General features: G+C 38.7%; 1 protein-coding gene across 7 annotated transcripts in view; it reads right to left on the minus strand.

The window, feature by feature from the left end:
• RABGAP1 (RAB GTPase activating protein 1) overlaps positions 1–19324 on the minus strand; it is a 241947-nt gene that overhangs the window by 119114 nt on the left and 103509 nt on the right. For all 7 annotated transcript variants that reach the window (XM_043981839.1, XM_043981838.1, XM_043981843.1 and 4 more), the window contains 3 exons: positions 15630–15804; positions 12047–12140; positions 3768–3918 (listed from right to left, as the gene is read on the minus strand). In XM_043981839.1, coding sequence (XP_043837774.1) covers positions 3768–3918; positions 12047–12140; positions 15630–15804 — 420 coding nt within the window. The remainder of the gene's footprint in view (positions 1–3767; positions 3919–12046; positions 12141–15629; positions 15805–19324) is intronic.

Raw genomic sequence — 19324 nt, forward strand, 5'->3', positions numbered from 1 at the left:
GTTCAAATCCAGCCTCAGACACTTGACACTTACTAGCTGTGTGACCCTGGGCAAGTCACTTAACCCTCATTGCCCTGCAAAAACAAACAAAAAGAAAACCCAGAAGGAAGCAAAGAAAACCTGGGTGGCTTTGAAAACAATAAGTAGTATTTATTATCTAGGTTTTCTTGAAGTGGAAATTTGTTTTATATTGAATCCTCTCTTATGTTCTGCTGTGTATGTGGAAATGTTCTTTTTTTCTCTTTTTCTGATTATGTATTTAAGGTTTTTTGTTTGTTTGTTTTTTGAAGGGCAATGAGGGTTAAGTGACTTGCCCAGGATCACACAGCTAGTGTCATGTGTCTGAAGCCAGATTTGAACTCAGGTCCTCCTGAATCCAGGGCCAGTGCTAAATTTATTCACTGCGCCACCTAGCTGCCCTGTATTTAAATTTAACATGAATAAAACATTTAACGAATTAAGGGGGGGGGGGAAGGATTACACTGTCCAAAAGTGGAATGGTCTACCTTGCAAGGTTTCCTCTGCTTCGGTCTCCAAGCCCTAAATTCTATTTATTTTATTATTCTAATAAAGTAACTGTATAGATGAAATATAAGCACTGAAAAATATTTTCACAGAGTTAAAAGTGCTTAATTAATACATCTGGCTTTGGCTACAACACTGGGGGATGATGGTAGTGTTTATGAATCCACAAAGAAAAACACCCAGAGCCCTTATGATAATAAGCCTGCGTGGAAACCAAAAACCAAAGTTTCAATTTAGTATATCTTAGTAGTATTTTCCCTTCACTTCCAGCAGTTTTGGTAAATACAACAATGGCAAATCCAATTTATTCTGAATGGTGGAGGGATAGAATTTTTTGGTTAAATGAATACAGTAGTTCCTGGATCATAGAATTCTGAGGTGATATGTATGTTATGAGTTCACCCAGTTCACTGAAAGCTACCATTCACAGATTTCCATTTTTCAGTGAATTGGAATTCAATGAGCTATATGACAATAAATTTCTTGTTCTATTACAGTTTTGAAGTCACTTTCATATATGCTGGTCATTAACAATCATTCTGGAGTACAAGAGATACCATCCATGACTCTTCACTTGCCCCTCTCCCCTCCATCCTCCCATACCCAGTTAGGTGCCAAGTTCCCCACTATAGTTCATCCTCCACTCAGTTGTCAAAGTGATCTTCCTAGTGTGCAAGTCTGGTCATGTCACCATCCTATTCAGTAAACTCCAGTGGGTGTTTATTACTTGAAGGACCAGATATAAAATCCTCTCTTTGACTATTAAAGCCTTTCAGAACCTGGCCCCTTCCTACCTTTCTAGTTTTCTTACTCCCCTCTACATATTCTGCATCCCAGTGATACTGGCCTCCTTGTCTTTTCTCAAAGAAGACAATCCATCTCCAGGCTTCATGTAGTTTTCACTGTCTGTCCCTCATGTCTGGAATTCTCTCCTTCCTCATCTATGCCTCCTAGCTTCCTTCAAGTCTCAGTTAAAACCCCACCTTTTGTTTCGTTTCTTTTCTTTTTTTTTAGTGAGGCAATTGGGGTTAAGTGACTTGCCCAGGGTCACACAGCTAGTAAGTGTTAAGTGTCTGAGGCCAGATTTGAACTCAGGTACTCCTGACTCCAGGGCCGGTGCTCTATCCACTGCACCATCTAGCTGCCCCATAAAACCCCACCTTTTGTAAGAAGCCTTTCCTGAACCCCCCCCCCCCTGCTAGTGCCTCTCTTCTATGATTATCTCATGTATCCTGGATGTGTCTTGTTTGTACAGTTGTTTACCTGCTGTCTATCCCACTGTATTGTGAGCTGCATGAAAGCAGAGATTGCTTTTGCGTTTCTGTGTATTCCTAGTGCTTAACATAGTACCTGACCCATAGTAGGCACTTAAAAACTTATGACCTGGGGCAGCTAGGTGGCGCAGTGAATAGAGTACCAGCTCTGGATTCAGGAGGACCTGAGTTCAAATCTGACCTCAGACACTTGACACTTACTAGCTGTGTGACCCTAGGCAAGTCACTTAACCCCAATTGCCTCACCAAAAAATCAAAACAAAACAAAACAAAAAAACTTAAGACCTCTCTAGGCAAGCCACTTTACTTTTAGATATCTTTCATTGTTAGCAAGTTTTTATTGACATCAAGTCTAAATTGACTTCGCTGCAACCCATTGTGCATAGTTCTGCTCTCTGGGGCCAAATAGAACAAGCCTAATCCCTCTTCCACATGACAATCCTTTAACTACTTGAACAAAACTGTTATCCCTCCCTCTGAGGCCTCTTTTCTCCAGGTCAAACATTTCAAGTTCTTTCAAGTGTGAGTCTGTCTAAAATACCAAATGAGTGGTCGCCAATAAATTATAAGCTTTAGCAAGAGTTGGACTTTTAAGCATTTATTAAGGAGAATAAGAATTTGGTGAAGAGAGAAAGGCCTAGATTCATCTGTCTATCTCAGGGAGCTACAGTTCTCCTGCTCTGCTCTCTATGAGAGTCCTAGGGAAAGAGAGCAAGAGAGCCAGCCTAGCCCCTTCTTCCTCCCACAAGCAAACGTCACTTCCTGACACCAAAGAAAAGCCACATGGCTTGCCCTCAGGTGCCTTCTCCTCATGGCAGAGCTTTCCTACAGTAGCTCTCCAGCAGGTGGCGTCATTCCAATCGTTATACAAGCAATATGTATATCTTGAAACTCAATGCCTTTTACCATCATAGTCACCTTCTCTTGGAAGCGTAATTCTCCATCTTGTCAATGTTCTTGTGACACTCTGGTGCCCAGAAGTGAATATAATACTCCAAAAAAGATGTAACAAAGGCAATGTACCTAGAAGCTATATTTCTCCTAACAGCCCAAGATTGTGCTTTTATGACTACGACAGTACACTGATGACTCACATTGACTTAGAGTACACGAAACCCCACCATAATTTTTTTTTAATAGAAGAACTGTGGTTTATTTATGTCTCTCCCATTTATATTTGTGGAACTGATTTTTCTGTACCCAAGAGCAAGACTTTTGTATCTATCTCTAATGAATTCCATCTTATTTGATTAATCCCAATTGTCTAGCTTGTGTGTTTGCTATCCCTCCTAGCTTTCTGTACCTGGAAATTTTAGGAGCATACCATCTATGCTTTTATCTAAGTCACTTATAAAAATGTTAAACAGCACAGAGCCAAGTACATTTCTCTGGGGTACTCCACTGGAGAGCTGCCATGCTGACCATTAAGAACTATTCTTTGAGTTTGGCCATGCAACTAGCTCTAAATTTATGACTGTATTGTCATCTAAATTTTCTCCACAATGATAATATAAAAGTCTCCTTAAAGGCAATTAAGTCCAATTCCCTCAACCTATAGATGAAGGAACTGAGACCAAGAGAAGTGACTTGCCCTAATTCATATAGACTAGTTAGTGGCAGAGAGGCGGACTTCAAACCAAGTCTCCTGACTTCTTAGCCAGTATTCTTTCCATGAAGCAAACATTGCCCCTAAGACTTCACATTATTAAGATGTGAAGAAATAAGTCAATTCTTAATGATAGAAGGCCTTTATTATAAACTGATAGTGTTCCCTCCCATCTTTCAATAGTCTTATAATAGTTTCAACCATTTCAATAATTGTAGGTGATGGGGGGAGAGGGGGATACACAGGGATTGGGCAATTTCTTGTACTATACCACAAAACATAAATGACACTACAGGTATATTTTGCATTATTGATGAATGGAAAGAGAAAAATACAGAAAACATTTTATACAATCAGTTTACCTTTGTGATGAGGAGTCGATACTTCTCAACCAGGTGGTCATTGTTGTGGCATCCTGCAAGGAGTTGCCATACTTCTCCTCGAAGAGCCTCAGGGACACCACTTCTTACTAAAGAAGGTAACTGCTTTGGTCTCACACTCAGGTTCAGATGCCTGAAAATGAAGTCACAGCTCATGACTGGGGATTCAAGTGCAAAAAAATAAAGATAGGCAACATGTAACATAGAATAGAGTTAAAAATACAGAGAAAACAAATGTATAGCTATGGGAACTTACATTTGTTTATTGCAAAGGGTTTTTAAAAAGGCGATTCATACCAAGATTCCACGATATCCAAACAAAACTTTACATGATTTCTATAAAGTTTGTTAATTTACTTAGCACAAAACACCCAAGCAAGGTTACCAAGAAATACTTCTACAAATAAAAGAAGTCAAAGCTAGAATTATTTCAAAGCCCAGTGAAACAATAGAGTCCAGCTGATAAGAAGTTTAACTTAATACTGATCTATATTATTCCCATCTGATACATAATTAAGCCTATGACTAGACGCCAAACATTTAAGTTACTACTTCAATACCCAAATAAAATTTACAAAGGATTTTCTGACTATACAACTAAACACTATACAAAGCAGGTATCCACTGTCAAGTTTTCAATAATGACATCTTACCATGAATGAGATGAGCAAATAAATATTAAACAGAACATCTACCCGAAAAGCAACTTAGAGACAGAAGTAGTTATCTCAGCTTGAACACAATTGCAGAGAAATGAAAACCTTGGAAGTCATTTAATCTGAAGTACAAATCTGTTCTCTAATGATGCTGAGAAGTAGATTTCAACTTCTTTTCTTATAGACATCTAATGTGATGATCATGCTTTAAGAAATACTTGGCATGTAAACATGGCTCTAGACAAATGTCTTTGCTGTCATTTTCCATCACTTGGCTGTTTATAGCAAAATGGCCTTGAAAAGTCACGATTTTCAGATGACAAATCAGAATAGTACAAGGGGACACTTAAATGAATGTTATGTGATGATAGAAAGCTAATGCCAGAGCTTTAGCACTACTGAAATAAAGCATTATTTTTATTTATATTGAAAATCATTTAAAAGGAAAAAAAAAAAGTACCAGCCCCGGATTCAGGAGTACCTGAGTTCAAATCCGGCCTCAGACACTTGACACTTACTAGCTGTGTGACCCTGGGCAAGTCACTTAACCCCCATTGCCCTGCCCCCCCCCCAAAAAAGGAAAAAAAAAGTTGTAAAGCGAAAGCACAAGTCTAATAATTTAGTTTATATTTATAAAATGACTTTTGGAATTCTCTTATCAAAACACTGGACATTTAAGGAACATGCTTCCTAAATAATGTTGTTTGCCTTACCTTTTCAGACTCTACATGGTACTTTATATCTGAACTTGATATTTGAACTTCTGTCACATAATATTGTGTATCACTTGGTTTTGTTGGTGTCCTCCACTTGCTAGCTTGAAGATTCCTTAAGGGCAGGGATTATGCCTTATTTTGTTATTGTGGATGTTTGTCCTTCATTCTCGAAGAGGATCATGACAGGGGGGTGATGATGTCATGACTTGCACTGAATTGGATTTAAGGGAGGGAAGGCCATGCAAGGTCACTGGCCTCACTCTCTCCTCCAGAGCTATCTGGGTGAGGGGGCGGAGCCAAGATGGCGGAGGAGACATTAAATGGAGGGCTCCTGATACAATCACCCCAAAAATAGCAATAAAAGAACCCTTTGGGCAGAAAAACACACAAAAATACAGGCTGAGAGTTTTCCCCAGCTATAAATAGATTTCAGGGGGCTGTACTGGGCCACGAATAAAGCCTAACTCCGCAATCGGACTGACATACCAAACACCCGCCAGAGGATTTTGCCCCAGTGCCTCTGAATTGGCTGCAGCAGTGGCGTCTTCTGGAACCAAGTGTGCGGTCGGGCTGAACAGCTGGGCCGAGGGGGGGGGGTGTAAGTGCAGGGGTACCAGTGGACTGGGGGGGAAGGATTCGACTGTCCCACCCCAGTGGGCAACCAGAAAGAAATCCTGAGCGGCGGGAGACCCAGGTGGGGGAGGGGAGCAGGGGGGCAGTCTCATTGGAAGCTGAGAACCACACCACAGAAAGCTTTGCTGGTTGGTTGCTTAGTAAAGTAGGCCTGAGGTTATCTCCGGACCTGAGAACAGGCCAGGTGAGATTAAAACCTGCCTCCCCAGAAAGCTGGGAAACAATTTTTGAGGCCAGTACTTCTGATAAAGGCCTCATCTCTAAAATATATAGGGAATTAAATCAAATTTATAAGAATCCAAGTCATTCCCCAATTGAGAAATGGTCAAAGGATATGAACAGGCAGTTTTCTGATCAAGAAACCAAAGCTATCTATTCCCATATGAAAAAATGCTCTAAATCTCTAATTATTAGAGAGATGCAAATTAAAACAACTCTGAGGTACCACCTGACATCTATCAGATTGGCTAAAATGACAAAAAAGGAAGATAATAAATGTTGGAGAAGCTGTGGGAAAATTGGAACACTAATTCATTGTTGGTGGAGCTGTGAACTGATCCAACCATTCTGGAGAGCAATTTGGAATTATGCCCAAAGGGCGATAAAGCTGTGCATACCCTTTGACCCAGCAATTCCACTTTTAGGTCTTTTGCCCAAAGAAATCATGGAAGGGGGAAAGGGACCCACATGTACAAAAATATTTATAGCTGCTCTTTACGAGGTAGCAAGGAATTGGAAGTTGAGGGGTGACCATCAATTGGGGAATGGCTGGACAAGTTGTGGAATACAATGGAATACTATTGTGCTGTAAGAAATGATGAGCAGGAGGAGTTCAGAGAAACCTGGAGGGTCTTCCGTGAGCTGATGATGAGTGAGATGAGCAGAACCAGAAGAACATTGTACACAGTATCATCAGTATTGAGTGTTGACCTACTGTGATGGACTATATTCTTCTCACCAATGCAATGGTACAGAAGAGTTCCAGAGAACTCATGATAGAAGAGGATCTCCAAATCCAAGGAAAAAAAAAAAAAAAGAACTGTGGAGTATAGATGCTGATTGAACCATACTATTTCTTTTGTTTTGGGTGCTGTTGTGTTTTTTTTCTATTTTGAGGTTTTGCATTACTGCCCTGATTTTTTCTCTTGTAACAGGATTAATGCAGAAATAGGATTAATGTTATTATGTGGATCTATATCTATATCTATATGTATATAGATATATAGATATAACCTATATCAGATTACCTGCTGTCTAGGGGAGGGGGGAGGGAGGGGAGGGAGGGAGAAAAATCTGAAATTGTAAAGCTTGTATAAACAAAAGTTGAGAACTATCTTTACATGTAACGGAAAAAATAAAATACCTTATATGTAATAAATAAATAAATAAATGAAACTTGGGAAATTGGGAAAAAAAAACCCCACAACAAAAACCTGCCTCCCCTCAACCCAAAACACCTGGGACCCTCTGAAGCTGAGAACAGGAGTGGAGCCAAGAAGCAGCAGAGTTTAAAATCAAATGAAAGTGAGGCCAGGCAGGCTGAGAAGAGGCCCAACCATCCCCCAGGCCACGCTGTAGCTTGAACAGTGTGTCCTAGAAGCAGTGCCACACTTTAAGAAGGAGTTAAAAGCCAAGAAATAGTAAACCAGGATGAGTAGGCAGAGAAAGCAGAAGACCATCGAAAACTTCTTTGGGGGTAAGGTAGACCACAATACAACCTCAGAAGAAGAAGATAATAACAAGGTCAAAGCTCCAATATCCCAAGCTTCCAAGAAAAATGTGAACTGGTCTCAGGCCATGGAAGCTCTCAAAAGGGACTTTGAAAGTAGGAGAAATAGAAAGAAGATGTAGAGAAAAGGAGGAAAGAATGGAAAGGGAAACGAGAGCGATGCAGGAAAGTCATGATAAAAAAGTCAACAGTTTGAAAAGCCAAATGGAAAAGGAGATTAAAAAACTGTCTGATGAAAATAACTGCCTAAGAATTAGGATTGAACATATGGAAGCTAGTGACCTTATGAGAAACCAAGACACAGTAAAGCAAATCCAATTGAATGAGAAAATAGAGGGCAATGTGAAATATCTCCTTGGAAAAATAGCTGACCTGGAAAATAAATCTAGGAGAGATAATTTGAAAATCATTGGACTACCTGAAAACCATGACCAAAACAAAAGCTTAGACACCATCCTTCAAGAGACTGTGAGGGAAAATTGCCCTGATATTCTAGAAGCAGAAGCTAAAATAGAAATTGAGAGAATCCACCTGAAAGAGATCCCAAAAGGAAAACCTCCAGGAATATTATAGCCAAATTCCAGAACTCCCAGGTGAAGGAGAAAATACTACAAGCAGCTAGAAAAAGGGAATTCAAATACTGTGGAGATCCAATAAGGATAAAGCAAGATCTAGCAGCTTCTACATTAAAGGACCGAAGGGCATGGAATATGATATTCCAGAGTGCAAAGGAACTGGGACTACCAACAAAAATCATGTACCCAGCAAAACTGAGTATAATCTTTCAGAGGCAAAAACGGGATTTCAATGAGAAAGAGGTCTTTCAAGCATTTGTGATGAAAAGACCTGAACTGAATAGAAAATTTGACTTTCAAATACAAGACCCTGGAGAAGCATATAAAGATAAACAGGAAAAAGACTTCATGAGGGATATTAAAAGATCAAACTGTTTACATTCCTACATGGGAAAATAATACTTCAAAATCATAAGAACTATCTCAGTAAGAAACTCAGAGAAGACACAGGTCTGAACTGAATATGAAGGGATGATATCTGTAAAGCATTTATGTTTTGTTCTTTGTGGGGCAGACAGGGTGGGGTGTCTTATGTCTGGGGCTAGATTGGGCTTGGGACCTCCTGGGTCCAGGGCTGGTACTTTGTCCACTGTGCCACCTAACTAATCCATGATGACATCATTAAAATAGGGTTGAGGTGTAGGAGGAATAAACTGGGGGAGGGAGAAGGGGAGAGATGGTCTGGGGAGGGGTAGTTCACATGAAGAAAACAAGAAAAAAGCTTATGGAAGAGAGCAGAAGAGGGGGAAGGAGTTGGGGAGTGAGTGAACCTTAATATCAGAATTGGCAGAGCTATCTGGGTCCAGTGGCAAAATATACATCAGGATGACTAGAGATGGCCCTGAATGTTTAAGGCAACTGGGGTTAAGTGACTTGCCCAGGGTCACACAGCTAGTAAGTGTCTGAGGTGAGATTTGAACTCAGGTCTTCTTGACTCCAGGGCCAGTTCTCTATCCACTGTGCCACCTAGCTGCCCCTTGCCTTATCTAATGATGCTTTGTATCTTCCCTAAGAATTGTTATAATTCTCTGCATGCAACAGGTGCTTAATAAATGTTTGTTAACTGAATTATCACGTTACCTACTTACCTGAATACAATTTGGTTTTTAATACATTCTTGCAATGTCGATCTCTCTCTCTCTTTCTTTTTTTGTATGTTACATTTAATTTAGAGGGTAATGTGGTGGGGCAGCTAGGTGGTGCAGTGGATAAAGCACTGGCCCTGGATTCAGAAGAACCTGAGTTCAAATCCGACCTCATTCACTTACTAGCTGTATGACTCTGGGCAAGTCATTTAACCTTCACTGCCCCGCCAGAAAGAAAAAAGAAAAAAAAAAGTAATGTGGCATAGTGGAAAAAGCACCAGATTAGAAAGTTAAGAGCCCTGGCCTCTAGTTCCTACTCTATTATGACCATACACAAACGTTTTCATTTCTTTGGATCCTCATTTTGCTCCTCTATAAAATGACAGGGTCAGCATAAGTAATCTTTAAGCCCTTCCAGCTCTGACCTTCTACAATTCTTTATTTGTATTTATAGGGATACATATTAAAATGGCATTTAAAATTGTGTATAATATTTTCTTGGCTCTGCTTACTTTGCTTGTGCCCAGTTATTTTTAGCAGTTTTGCACAGGTAGGAAAAGATACTGACTTTGTAGTTAGCTGATTAGGATACTGTTTACCATAAACAGATTTGGCAGAGTGGGAAGATGGTGTGCCACATTTGTAATGGTGAGCTGATTAAGGTAATGGGTTTCCTATCCCTGGAAATATTCAGGCAGTGACTGGATTTGTCAGGGATAATATAATAAGGATTATGGTTCAGGTAAGGAATTGGCTAGATTTCTGCAGTTCATCCCAAATCTAACAGTCTATGGGGGACCATCATCACTTGTCTTGACTTGTCTTGCCATTGGACTCTGATGACTGGAGGAGAGAGTGAGGCTGATGATTTTGGGCAGCTCTGTCTCACTTAAATCCAATTCACACCTTCGTGATGTCATTGGTCCTCTTTGAGAACAAAGGGCAAACATGAAACAACAAAAAGCATCTAGGATTCAGTTCCTCAGGTTAGAAATAATAATAATAAAAATAATTACATTATTAACATTTTATGGCACCTCAAGGTATGTAATATCCTTTACAAATATCTCATTTTATCCTCACAATAGCCACCAAGGTAGATGCTATTAACTAAGGTAGTTAAATGACTTGCCTGGGGTCACATAGCCAGTCTGGAGCAAGATATGAACTCAGGTCTTTTTGACTCCAGGTTCCTTGCTCTATCAATAGCTACTAAGAGGTTTACTCACGAAAACCTTTTGAGGTAGGTTGAGAAAAACACCTTTTTTTTTTTTTTTTGGCAGGGAAATGGGGGTTAAGTGACTTGCCCAGGGTCACACAGCTAGTATGTCTCAAGTGTCTGAGGCCAAATTTGAATTCAGGTACTCCTGAATCCAGGGCAGGTGCTTTATCCACTGCGCCACCTAGCTGCCCTGAGAAAAACACCTTTTATATGTTATAGTTGAGGAAACTGATAATCAGAGAGGAAAAATGACTTACCCACACTCAGATGGTTAGTGAATATAGGAGCTGGCCTTAGAACATATTTTCTAACTCTAGCACACTTTTCATTATAAAACATTGCCTCACTAAAATCTGATCAGAGATTTAAGTGCTACAAACGATACCTCAGTGATTTAAAATCTCTTATTAGACAAACATCACAAAACTCAATTTCATTTTTAATAAAATGTTTTCATATATGCCAGCATCAGCCCCTAGACACTTCAAAAACAGAATTTTAACACGAATATTGACTGTTTTGTCTCCTGGTAAAGAAGGAAAATAAAAATATATGAAACTATTTTGTTTATCAGAGACTTGGTATGTGGAGAAGGAGGGAGAGAACAGAGATTTTTAAAGTCTGACTTCAGCTTTCTATTACTGGAGACAAACAGTCCTCTACACTACACAAAGTAGGTGCTTAGTGAAAAGACTGATGAATGAAATCTGTTAAAATCAAATTTGTGAGGAAATAAATCAAAGCTTCTCTTTGACATTTCTCACTATACTCTGGAAAGGAGCATTTTATTGAGATGGGTATTAAAAGCACACTATCCATCTGTAGTTCTATCTTCTAAGGGCACAGAGAACTTATTTAAAATCCTAAGATAGAACAAGATATGGTTCAGCTAAAAATAAAGCCAAATGCTCCTAAGTTCCACCTTCAAAGAAACATCATACCAGAAAGGAATAGGCTTGTCAAGAACTTGTGTGATAAGTCTATAACCTAGAGAGAAGGAATCAAGAAGAGTTCAAATATATTATCTCATCATTTTGGCTAATACCATCCTTTCTCATAAGAGCTGAAGGAAATATAACCCTTTTAGAATAAGTCTGACTGCCTAGGGCAGTGTTTCCTACACTTCTGAGTAGACCCTTTTCATCAATTTAGCTGAAAGGAAATAAAGATTAATGAAATTTTTAGGGCTAGAAGAACCCCAAGAGATCATCTGATCCTGGCCCATTACTTTACCAATGAAGAAACTGAGTCTCAGAGGTTAAGTGACTTGTCCAAGGCCATGTAGCTGAGAAGTAGTAGAACTAAAATGTCAATTAAGATCTCCTAATCTAAGGTCCTGTGTTTTTACACTGCACTTAGCTACTTCTGTTTTTTTTTTTTTTAGACAGGGCAATGAGGGTTAAGTGACTTGCCCAAGGTCACACAGCTAGTAAGTGTCAAGTGTCTGAGGTCGCATTTGAACTCAGGTCCTCTTGAATCCAGGGCCAGTGCTTTATCCACTGTGCCACCTAGTTGCCCCCCACTTAGTTGCTTCTGACTAGGCTCAGTTATTCATTCCAAGACTGAATTACTCTACTAAGGTAAGCATTACAGAACACCAAACAATTTTCTGAAAGAAAATGGAGGTTATTATTATAAAACTTACCATCTTGACAGCAATTCTCCCCAAGTTTCGAGAATTTTTTCTGCACATTCTTTGGACACATCCCCTGATCCACTCAAGAGAGGTTCATCATTATCTTTAACAAACAGAACACAAAGATAGTATGATAAAATGTTAAGTAGAAAAATAAGCTAAGTACTAATTTAGAACTGCTTGCTTCTTATTACAAAACTCATGGGCTTTAATGAGCAATAATATTTGCAATAAATTTTACTCATGGCCCATCTCTGTGTGCATCCAAATATTTTCAATTTGGGGTGGGGGAGAGTGGTGGGAGAAACATGAGATATATGGGGAGGTTACTGTCATTTCTGACTTTGAACTTTCGTTCAATATTTTCTTCCAATGAATGGGTGAAAATACAAGATTAAAATGGTACTGAGTTAAGTTCTATATTTTCTATATATGTCTTTTGTAGAACTTCTGGATAATGTGTATATGGTCACATTTAAAGTTAGACAAGTCAATTTAATATAATAATAAGAATAACAACAATAATAAGCATTCATATATTGCTTTCAGGGGTGCAAAGTGCTTTATAAATATTACCTCCTTTTATCCTCACAACAACTCTGGGGAATAGGTATTATTATCGTCCTCATTTTACAGATGAGGAACTTGAAGTAAACAGAAATCATGTGATGTGGGCAGGGCCACAGAGCTGTCAGGTGTTTGAAGTCAGATTGGAAATCAGATTCTCTTGACCCTTTGTTTGTCTCAGTTCCCTCATCTGTAAAATGGGGATAACAAAAGCACTTACCTCCCAGGGCTGTTGTGAGGATCAAGTAAGATAATATTTGTAAAGCACACTGAAAATCTTAAAGGGTCATGGAAATGCTAATTATCATTTTATTTCAAAATGCATTATTCTCCTGGTGTCCTTATCAAAAATAGTTATGGAAAACCAATTCTACATCAGGCACTATGCTTAGTACTGATGATGTCCTGCTTGCAATGGATTTACATTCTAACAAGGGAGATGACATGTATGTGTGGAAGTATATATGCTAAAGAAATGCTTGGTGTTTGGGGTGAAAAGTGATTGAGAAAGGCTTCATGGAAAAGGTCGTACTGAAGCTGAGCTTTGCAAGAAACCAGGGATTCTGGGAGGTGGAAGTGATGAGAACAGTAGAAAGACAAGGAAATGAGAGTCACATGAGGAGCAAAGTCACAAGGTTTACAATGATGAAAAGGCTGGTGTGGCTGGGTGCTAGTGCACAGGAAAGGGAGTAATATACAATAAGGCTTGAAAGATAGATTAGGGCCAGGTTGTGAAGGGCTTTAAAAGCAAAACAGAGAAGTTTGTATTTGATCATATAGGCAACAGAAAACCAAATGAATTTACTAAGCAGGAGAGTGACGAGGACACACACTTTAGGAAAATCATTTTAGCAGCTGTATGGGAGAAGGATTAGAGAGGGTAGATATATGAGGGAGGGTACTCATTAGGAAACTACTGCAATTGTTCAGGTGAGAGGTGAAACAAGTCTGAAGCCAGAAGGTGGCTATGTGAGTAGTGAAAAGGTTCAGAAAGAAGACTTGTGAATGGTGAGACAACACATTTTGGCAACTGACTGGATACATGGCTTAGGTGAGTGTGAAGCTTGGAAGATAAGGACAAGATTATGAACTTAGGACACAAGGATGGCAGTGGCCTCAAGAAAAATAAAACAGTTCAGAAAAGGCAGGGGTTTGAGTATGAAAAACGAGTACTATTTTGGACATATTTGCACTATATTTGGGGTCAGAGCACACCTGGGTTCAAATTTTATCCCTGTTACTTACTCTCTGTCATATACTTAGTGTCTATGTCATTTAAATTTCCTGAGCCTCAGTTTCGTTATCTAAAAAATGGGAGGAGTAGACAAGATGACTGCCAAGGTCCCTTCCAGTTCTAAATCTATGATCTTGTGATCTTAAGTCTATTGTAAAGAGAAATAAACAGAAAATGGTGAGAAAGCCATATCCTTCCTTGAGAACTTTTGAAATCTCTTTTATTTCAGACTCAGAAAAATTCTGATTTACTGAGCTTTCTCCAATTGGAGAAATTGGAAAACAATTTTATTTTATTTTATTTTGTTTTATTTTATTTTTGCAGGGCAATGAGGGTTAAGTGACTTGCCCAGGGTCACACGGCTAGTAAGTGTCAAGTGTCTGAGGCTGGATTTGAACTCAGGTCCTTCTGAATCCAGGGTTTGTGCTTTATCCACTGTGCCACCTAGCTGCCCCATGGAAAACAATTTTATGAAGGAGGGAACCTATATAAATACTTTCACACAGAAACTAGGCAAATCTTGGTAAATTTAAAGAATTCAACAAATGGTAATATAGATTATTTGCAATCATTTCCATTCCTGAATAGTGTTTAATGTGTAAAATTCTCTCCTTTAATAGTTTTAACAGGTTTTCTGGTACCTCTTTCTTATTGCATTTTTTCTCTAGGTCTTATGACTAATACATAATTTACTTTAGAGCAGTGATTATCAACAACTAGAACATTGTTGCAGGGTCAACCTTGCTCATAATTATGAAGAATATGCCACCACTACCAAGATATTATTTCAGAGAAGGTGACCTTAGGATCTGCTTTTTCACAAACAATTATTGAGAAACTACTATCTGTTAGGCCTTTTGTTATGTGCTAAGGGGGATACAATGACTAGTAAGATCAAGGCTCTGGCCTTAAGATCATACAAATGGAAGCCTATATGACAGTAGTTAGTGAAAGCACTGATGTGAGAGGCAAGAGATTTGTAATATAATATTGACAATGGTCCTAGTCCATTAGCTGCACGATCTGGGAAAATCATTTCACCCCTTTGGACCTCTATGTCTTCATCTATGAAATGACACGACTGTCTTAAGTGATTTCTTAGCTTTTCAACATTACATGGCAGCAATAATTTATTGTTTGCATTTGATAGGAAACGGACTTGCCAAGTCTCAAAAGAAAACAAAGTTTTATTTAAATTTGTGCATTCAAAATGTCATCAAATCATGTTGTTTTCAATTCTAATCGAATTCCACCTATGGTATTTAAAAGTTTATGGCCTTGACCAAGCAACTTAATTTTTCAGGCCTTAATTTCCTCATCTTTAAAATAAGGGGGTTGTACTGGATGATCTCTTTTAGCTCTGAATACTATGATAGCAGGAAAATGAACTACATTCCCAAATGGATACTTTGTTATTTTAAACTAGAGTTAAATTTTTGTGAGGTGCTCATCTTCTTGAACCTTCTAACATAAATAAATTCTTTTGCATTTCAAAATGCTTTAGGGCCTAAAGTATTAGTCAGGGGATTATAATGGCAGTAAGAGAGAGCTGTTAGGGTTCACTCAAATTTCTAAAAAACCAAACCCCAAAACATAGAATATATATGTGTATGTATGTATGTATGTATGTATGTATGTATGTATGTATGTATGCATGCATGCTTATAAACTAAAAGGTATGTTTTGATTTTTTTTCCAGTTCTAACTGGAAAATAATACCAGATAATGCTATGATTCCAAAAAAGCCTGCAAGCAACTGAAGCTATATCATAATTTTAGCTTAAATCTTACCTTCCTCTTCATCATCTTCTGGAGGGGAAGGTATCATTGAACTCTGGGACCCTGACTGTGGCAGGCGAAGGGAGGGACTGGCTGTAGTTTTTCTCCTTTCTCTTTCTGATTCACTCTCCAAGCACACAACTTCATATAAAGTGTCGGTGTTACTTTTTCTGTCTTTCTGTTTTATCTTTAGGAAAGAACAATATGAATTAGGTCCATTCATTAATCTGTACTTTTGATTTGTTGCAGCATTCAATTCAGCAAGCATTTAAACACCTACCACATACGAAGCACTATACTGGATCTGGACCTAAAAGAAAAAATGGTCCTTGCCCTCAACCGACTTACGTTTCACTTAGAGTTAAAACAACATGTACACAGACAGGCAAATACAAGAGAGGGGGAGAAAGAGGAAGGGATGGAGGTGGGGAGGGGGAGAAAGAGGAAGGGAGAGGCGGGAGAGAGGAGGGGAGGGAGACGGGGGGGGGAGATAGGGGAGATAGAAAGAGGGGAAGGAGAGGGAGAGGAAGAGGGAGAGGAGAGAGGAGAGAGGAGAGAGGAGAGAGGAGAGAGAGAGGGAGCACTCAGTGGGAAGTGAGGAAATAAGGGCAAGGACTGGAGGCCAAGAATGTACACAATTTTTTCTAGGAGTTTGGTTGTGAAATAAAAGAGAGATATAAAAATGATAATCTGAGGACAAGATTAAGTGAAGGCTTTTTAAGGATAAAAGAAATCTGGGTATATGTGTAGATAGCAGGAAAGAGCCAGTAGATAAAAAGAACATGGAAATTAGAGGGTGGGAATGATGGAAGAAACAAGCTTCCCAAGGAAAAAGGAAGTGATGAAATAATAAGCATAAGTATGGTTAACAAGGGTTTGATCTTGGGAAAGAGAAAAGCCAAGTCTTTACTAGAGCAAAGTAAGAGAGAATGGTATATGATGTAAAATGGCTTTAGGATAGGGGACACTAGAGAGCTCAGGTTGGAAGGCCTCTATTTTCTCAATAAAACAGAAGCTGGGAGAGTGTTGCATAGAGGGCTTCAGGAAAGAGCTTTGAAATAGCTGCTCTGGGAAGTGCAAAGGAACATGTGAGGAAATAAAACATCCAAGTTACTATAGCATATGTATAGGTACATGGAGTGGATGGGGCTAGAGAGCCAGGAGATGTGGGTGTGAGTTGAGGCTCTGCCTCTCATTTGTTGTGTGTGTCCCTGGGCAAGTTGCTGCACCTTACTACAGCCCAGATCTTCATCTGTAAAAGGAAGTGTTTAAACAGGAGATCACTAAGGCTCCTTTCAATTCTAATATCAAGTATTCTAAGCTCCATTCGAGCTCAGAGTTCTATGTTCTAGGACCACTTCTCCTTTCCCCTTCTATATTCTAAGGATTCTGCAGCCCTAAAGTTCTATGAATGTCCAGTCTATCTTCTATGTACTTTGAATGACTGTCAAGAAACTTTGGTTTCTGTCCAGTTCCTTCCTATTGCATGCATTCTAAGTGGACTAAAAGTGAACTGTTTTCATCCCATCAAAACTTAAAAAGCTACTTCTCTAATGTTGAGCCATCCAAATCTAATTAATAATCACCACAGGTGGCAATGCTTCTGAGATTTAAAAAAAAAAGGTATCGAGTCTTCACATTTTATTTATTTTGGGGGGGAGCAGATTTGAGGAAAAGGGTTGAAATCAATGTTGAATATATATTTAAATGTTTGTGTAAATTTCTGGTTTTCCTTATTTGAAGAGCAAAAAATTGATGATGAAAATAAGTTTAATGTCTTTATCTCCCCCTTTTTCTAAAGGGGAATTTTGCCCTACAAGGAAAACTTACTGTTGGGGATGAGAGAGTTTTAAAAATGGAAGTATTTTGTGCTTAATTTTTGGCAAGCAAATAATGGATATACCCATACAACACAAATTAGAAATAAGAAAAAGAGAGAACACAACAAATGCAGAATAAGTTAAGAAAACTATTAGAGACTGTCCAAGGAGGTATCAGACCAACAACCATTCACGATTTAAGCCAGTATTCTATCATCAGTTAGTTACTGAGATTTCATTAAGCATTGACAATATGCCCTAAGGTATCAGAGCAAACACTTCATCTTCAGAGATACCTTGTAATACTATACACAAACTGATTTCAAATATAATCATTCCTGTGAATCAGAAATCATTAAAATGGTGATAAAAGTGACACTGTATGCAAGTTTGGTAAAAGAAATTATGCCTTATTAAGTTAAACTTCTGAAACTGTAACAGATGAATATTTGTGGCCTTAGTTATTTTTATTTTATTTTATTTTTTGCAGGGCAATGAGGGTTAAGTGACTCTTCCAGGGTCACACAGCTAGTAAGTGTCAAGTGTCTGAGGTCACATTTGAACTCAGGTCCTCCTGAATCCAGGGCCAGTGCTTTATCCATTATGCCACCTAGCTGCCCCTAGTGGCATTAGTTATTCAAATTTTCCTCATTACATTAAAAAAAATGATTCATCCACATAAAGAGAAAATGGTAGAATAAATTTGGGACATTCCCTCCCTTGTTTCTGATTTATTGTTGGGGAAATATAAAAACTAGGTAATCTCTACTGTCAGTATGCCACTTAGACAGAATGGGTGTAAAACAATCTAGCAGGTTCATCAAAAGGTTAGGTTTACAGTAGGAGCATGTTTAACTTTGCATTCCATCCCATATGCAGTTATTTTTGGCAAAATTATCCTAGGTTAAAAGAGACTCTGTTAAAGTATTATACTGAAATATTTTATAACCATGTGCAGAATTCAAATCAATCCCATCCACTTTGAATCCCTACAGGTCTACCATGGATTCCAGAATATGTATATGTGGTTACTTCATAGGGGATACATAGAAATATAGATTCATAGGGTACCATAGATATCAAATGGGGAGAAGAGACAAAAATCTGAGGAAGATTAGAATAGGTTTGGTACTTTGAGATTTACAAAGAGGATCCTAGGCAGAAAGACTTTATGCACTTTATAGTTACTGTATGAGATTAGGTTAGAAGTAGGGACATATCTTATATGACTCTGTAAAACAAGTAGTTTAAGCCTTTTTTATTTCAATTTCACTGAAGCAAAACCTCAGGCTGGGAGATGTGACCAATTCATGCTGCTTATCCTGTGCAATTCTTCAACTTGTTCTTCCAAGTGTGCTTCAGGGATCACTTGGGGGGAGGTCTTCCTGGCATCTTGAGGATGCCAATGGAACACACAAATTGTCCAATCATTATCCCTAGCTCTCACCCTGTCTTTTTTTTTCTCTCTCTTTTTTTGTGGGGCAATGAGAGTTAAGTGACTTGCCCAGGGGCACACAGCTAGTAAGTGTCAAGTGTCTGAAGCCGGATTTGAACTCAGGTCCTCCTGAATCCAGGGCCAATGCTCTATCCATTGCACCACCTAGCTTCCCCGTCTCTCACCCTATCTTTTAAAAATTTCATAGTTTATGACATCCTGTATCCTGCTTCTCCTTTGTAATCCTTTGTAACAGGCTGTAGCCTACTCTTGCCCATCACACACCTCTCTTGATTGCCCTTTGGTTAATTCTCAACTTCAGTCTTTGAAAACTAGAGTGCTCCATAATTTGTAGCTATACGATATCAATAAAAGAATAATTTTATTTAAAAGATGCTATTTTGTGTCAGGGAAAAGCTTAAAGTTGTTAACAGAAATTTGCAATTTCCCTA

Source organism: Dromiciops gliroides, chromosome 2 (assembly GCF_019393635.1).
Source record: "Dromiciops gliroides isolate mDroGli1 chromosome 2, mDroGli1.pri, whole genome shotgun sequence".
In the NCBI taxonomy this organism is placed as follows: domain Eukaryota; kingdom Metazoa; phylum Chordata; class Mammalia; order Microbiotheria; family Microbiotheriidae; genus Dromiciops; species Dromiciops gliroides.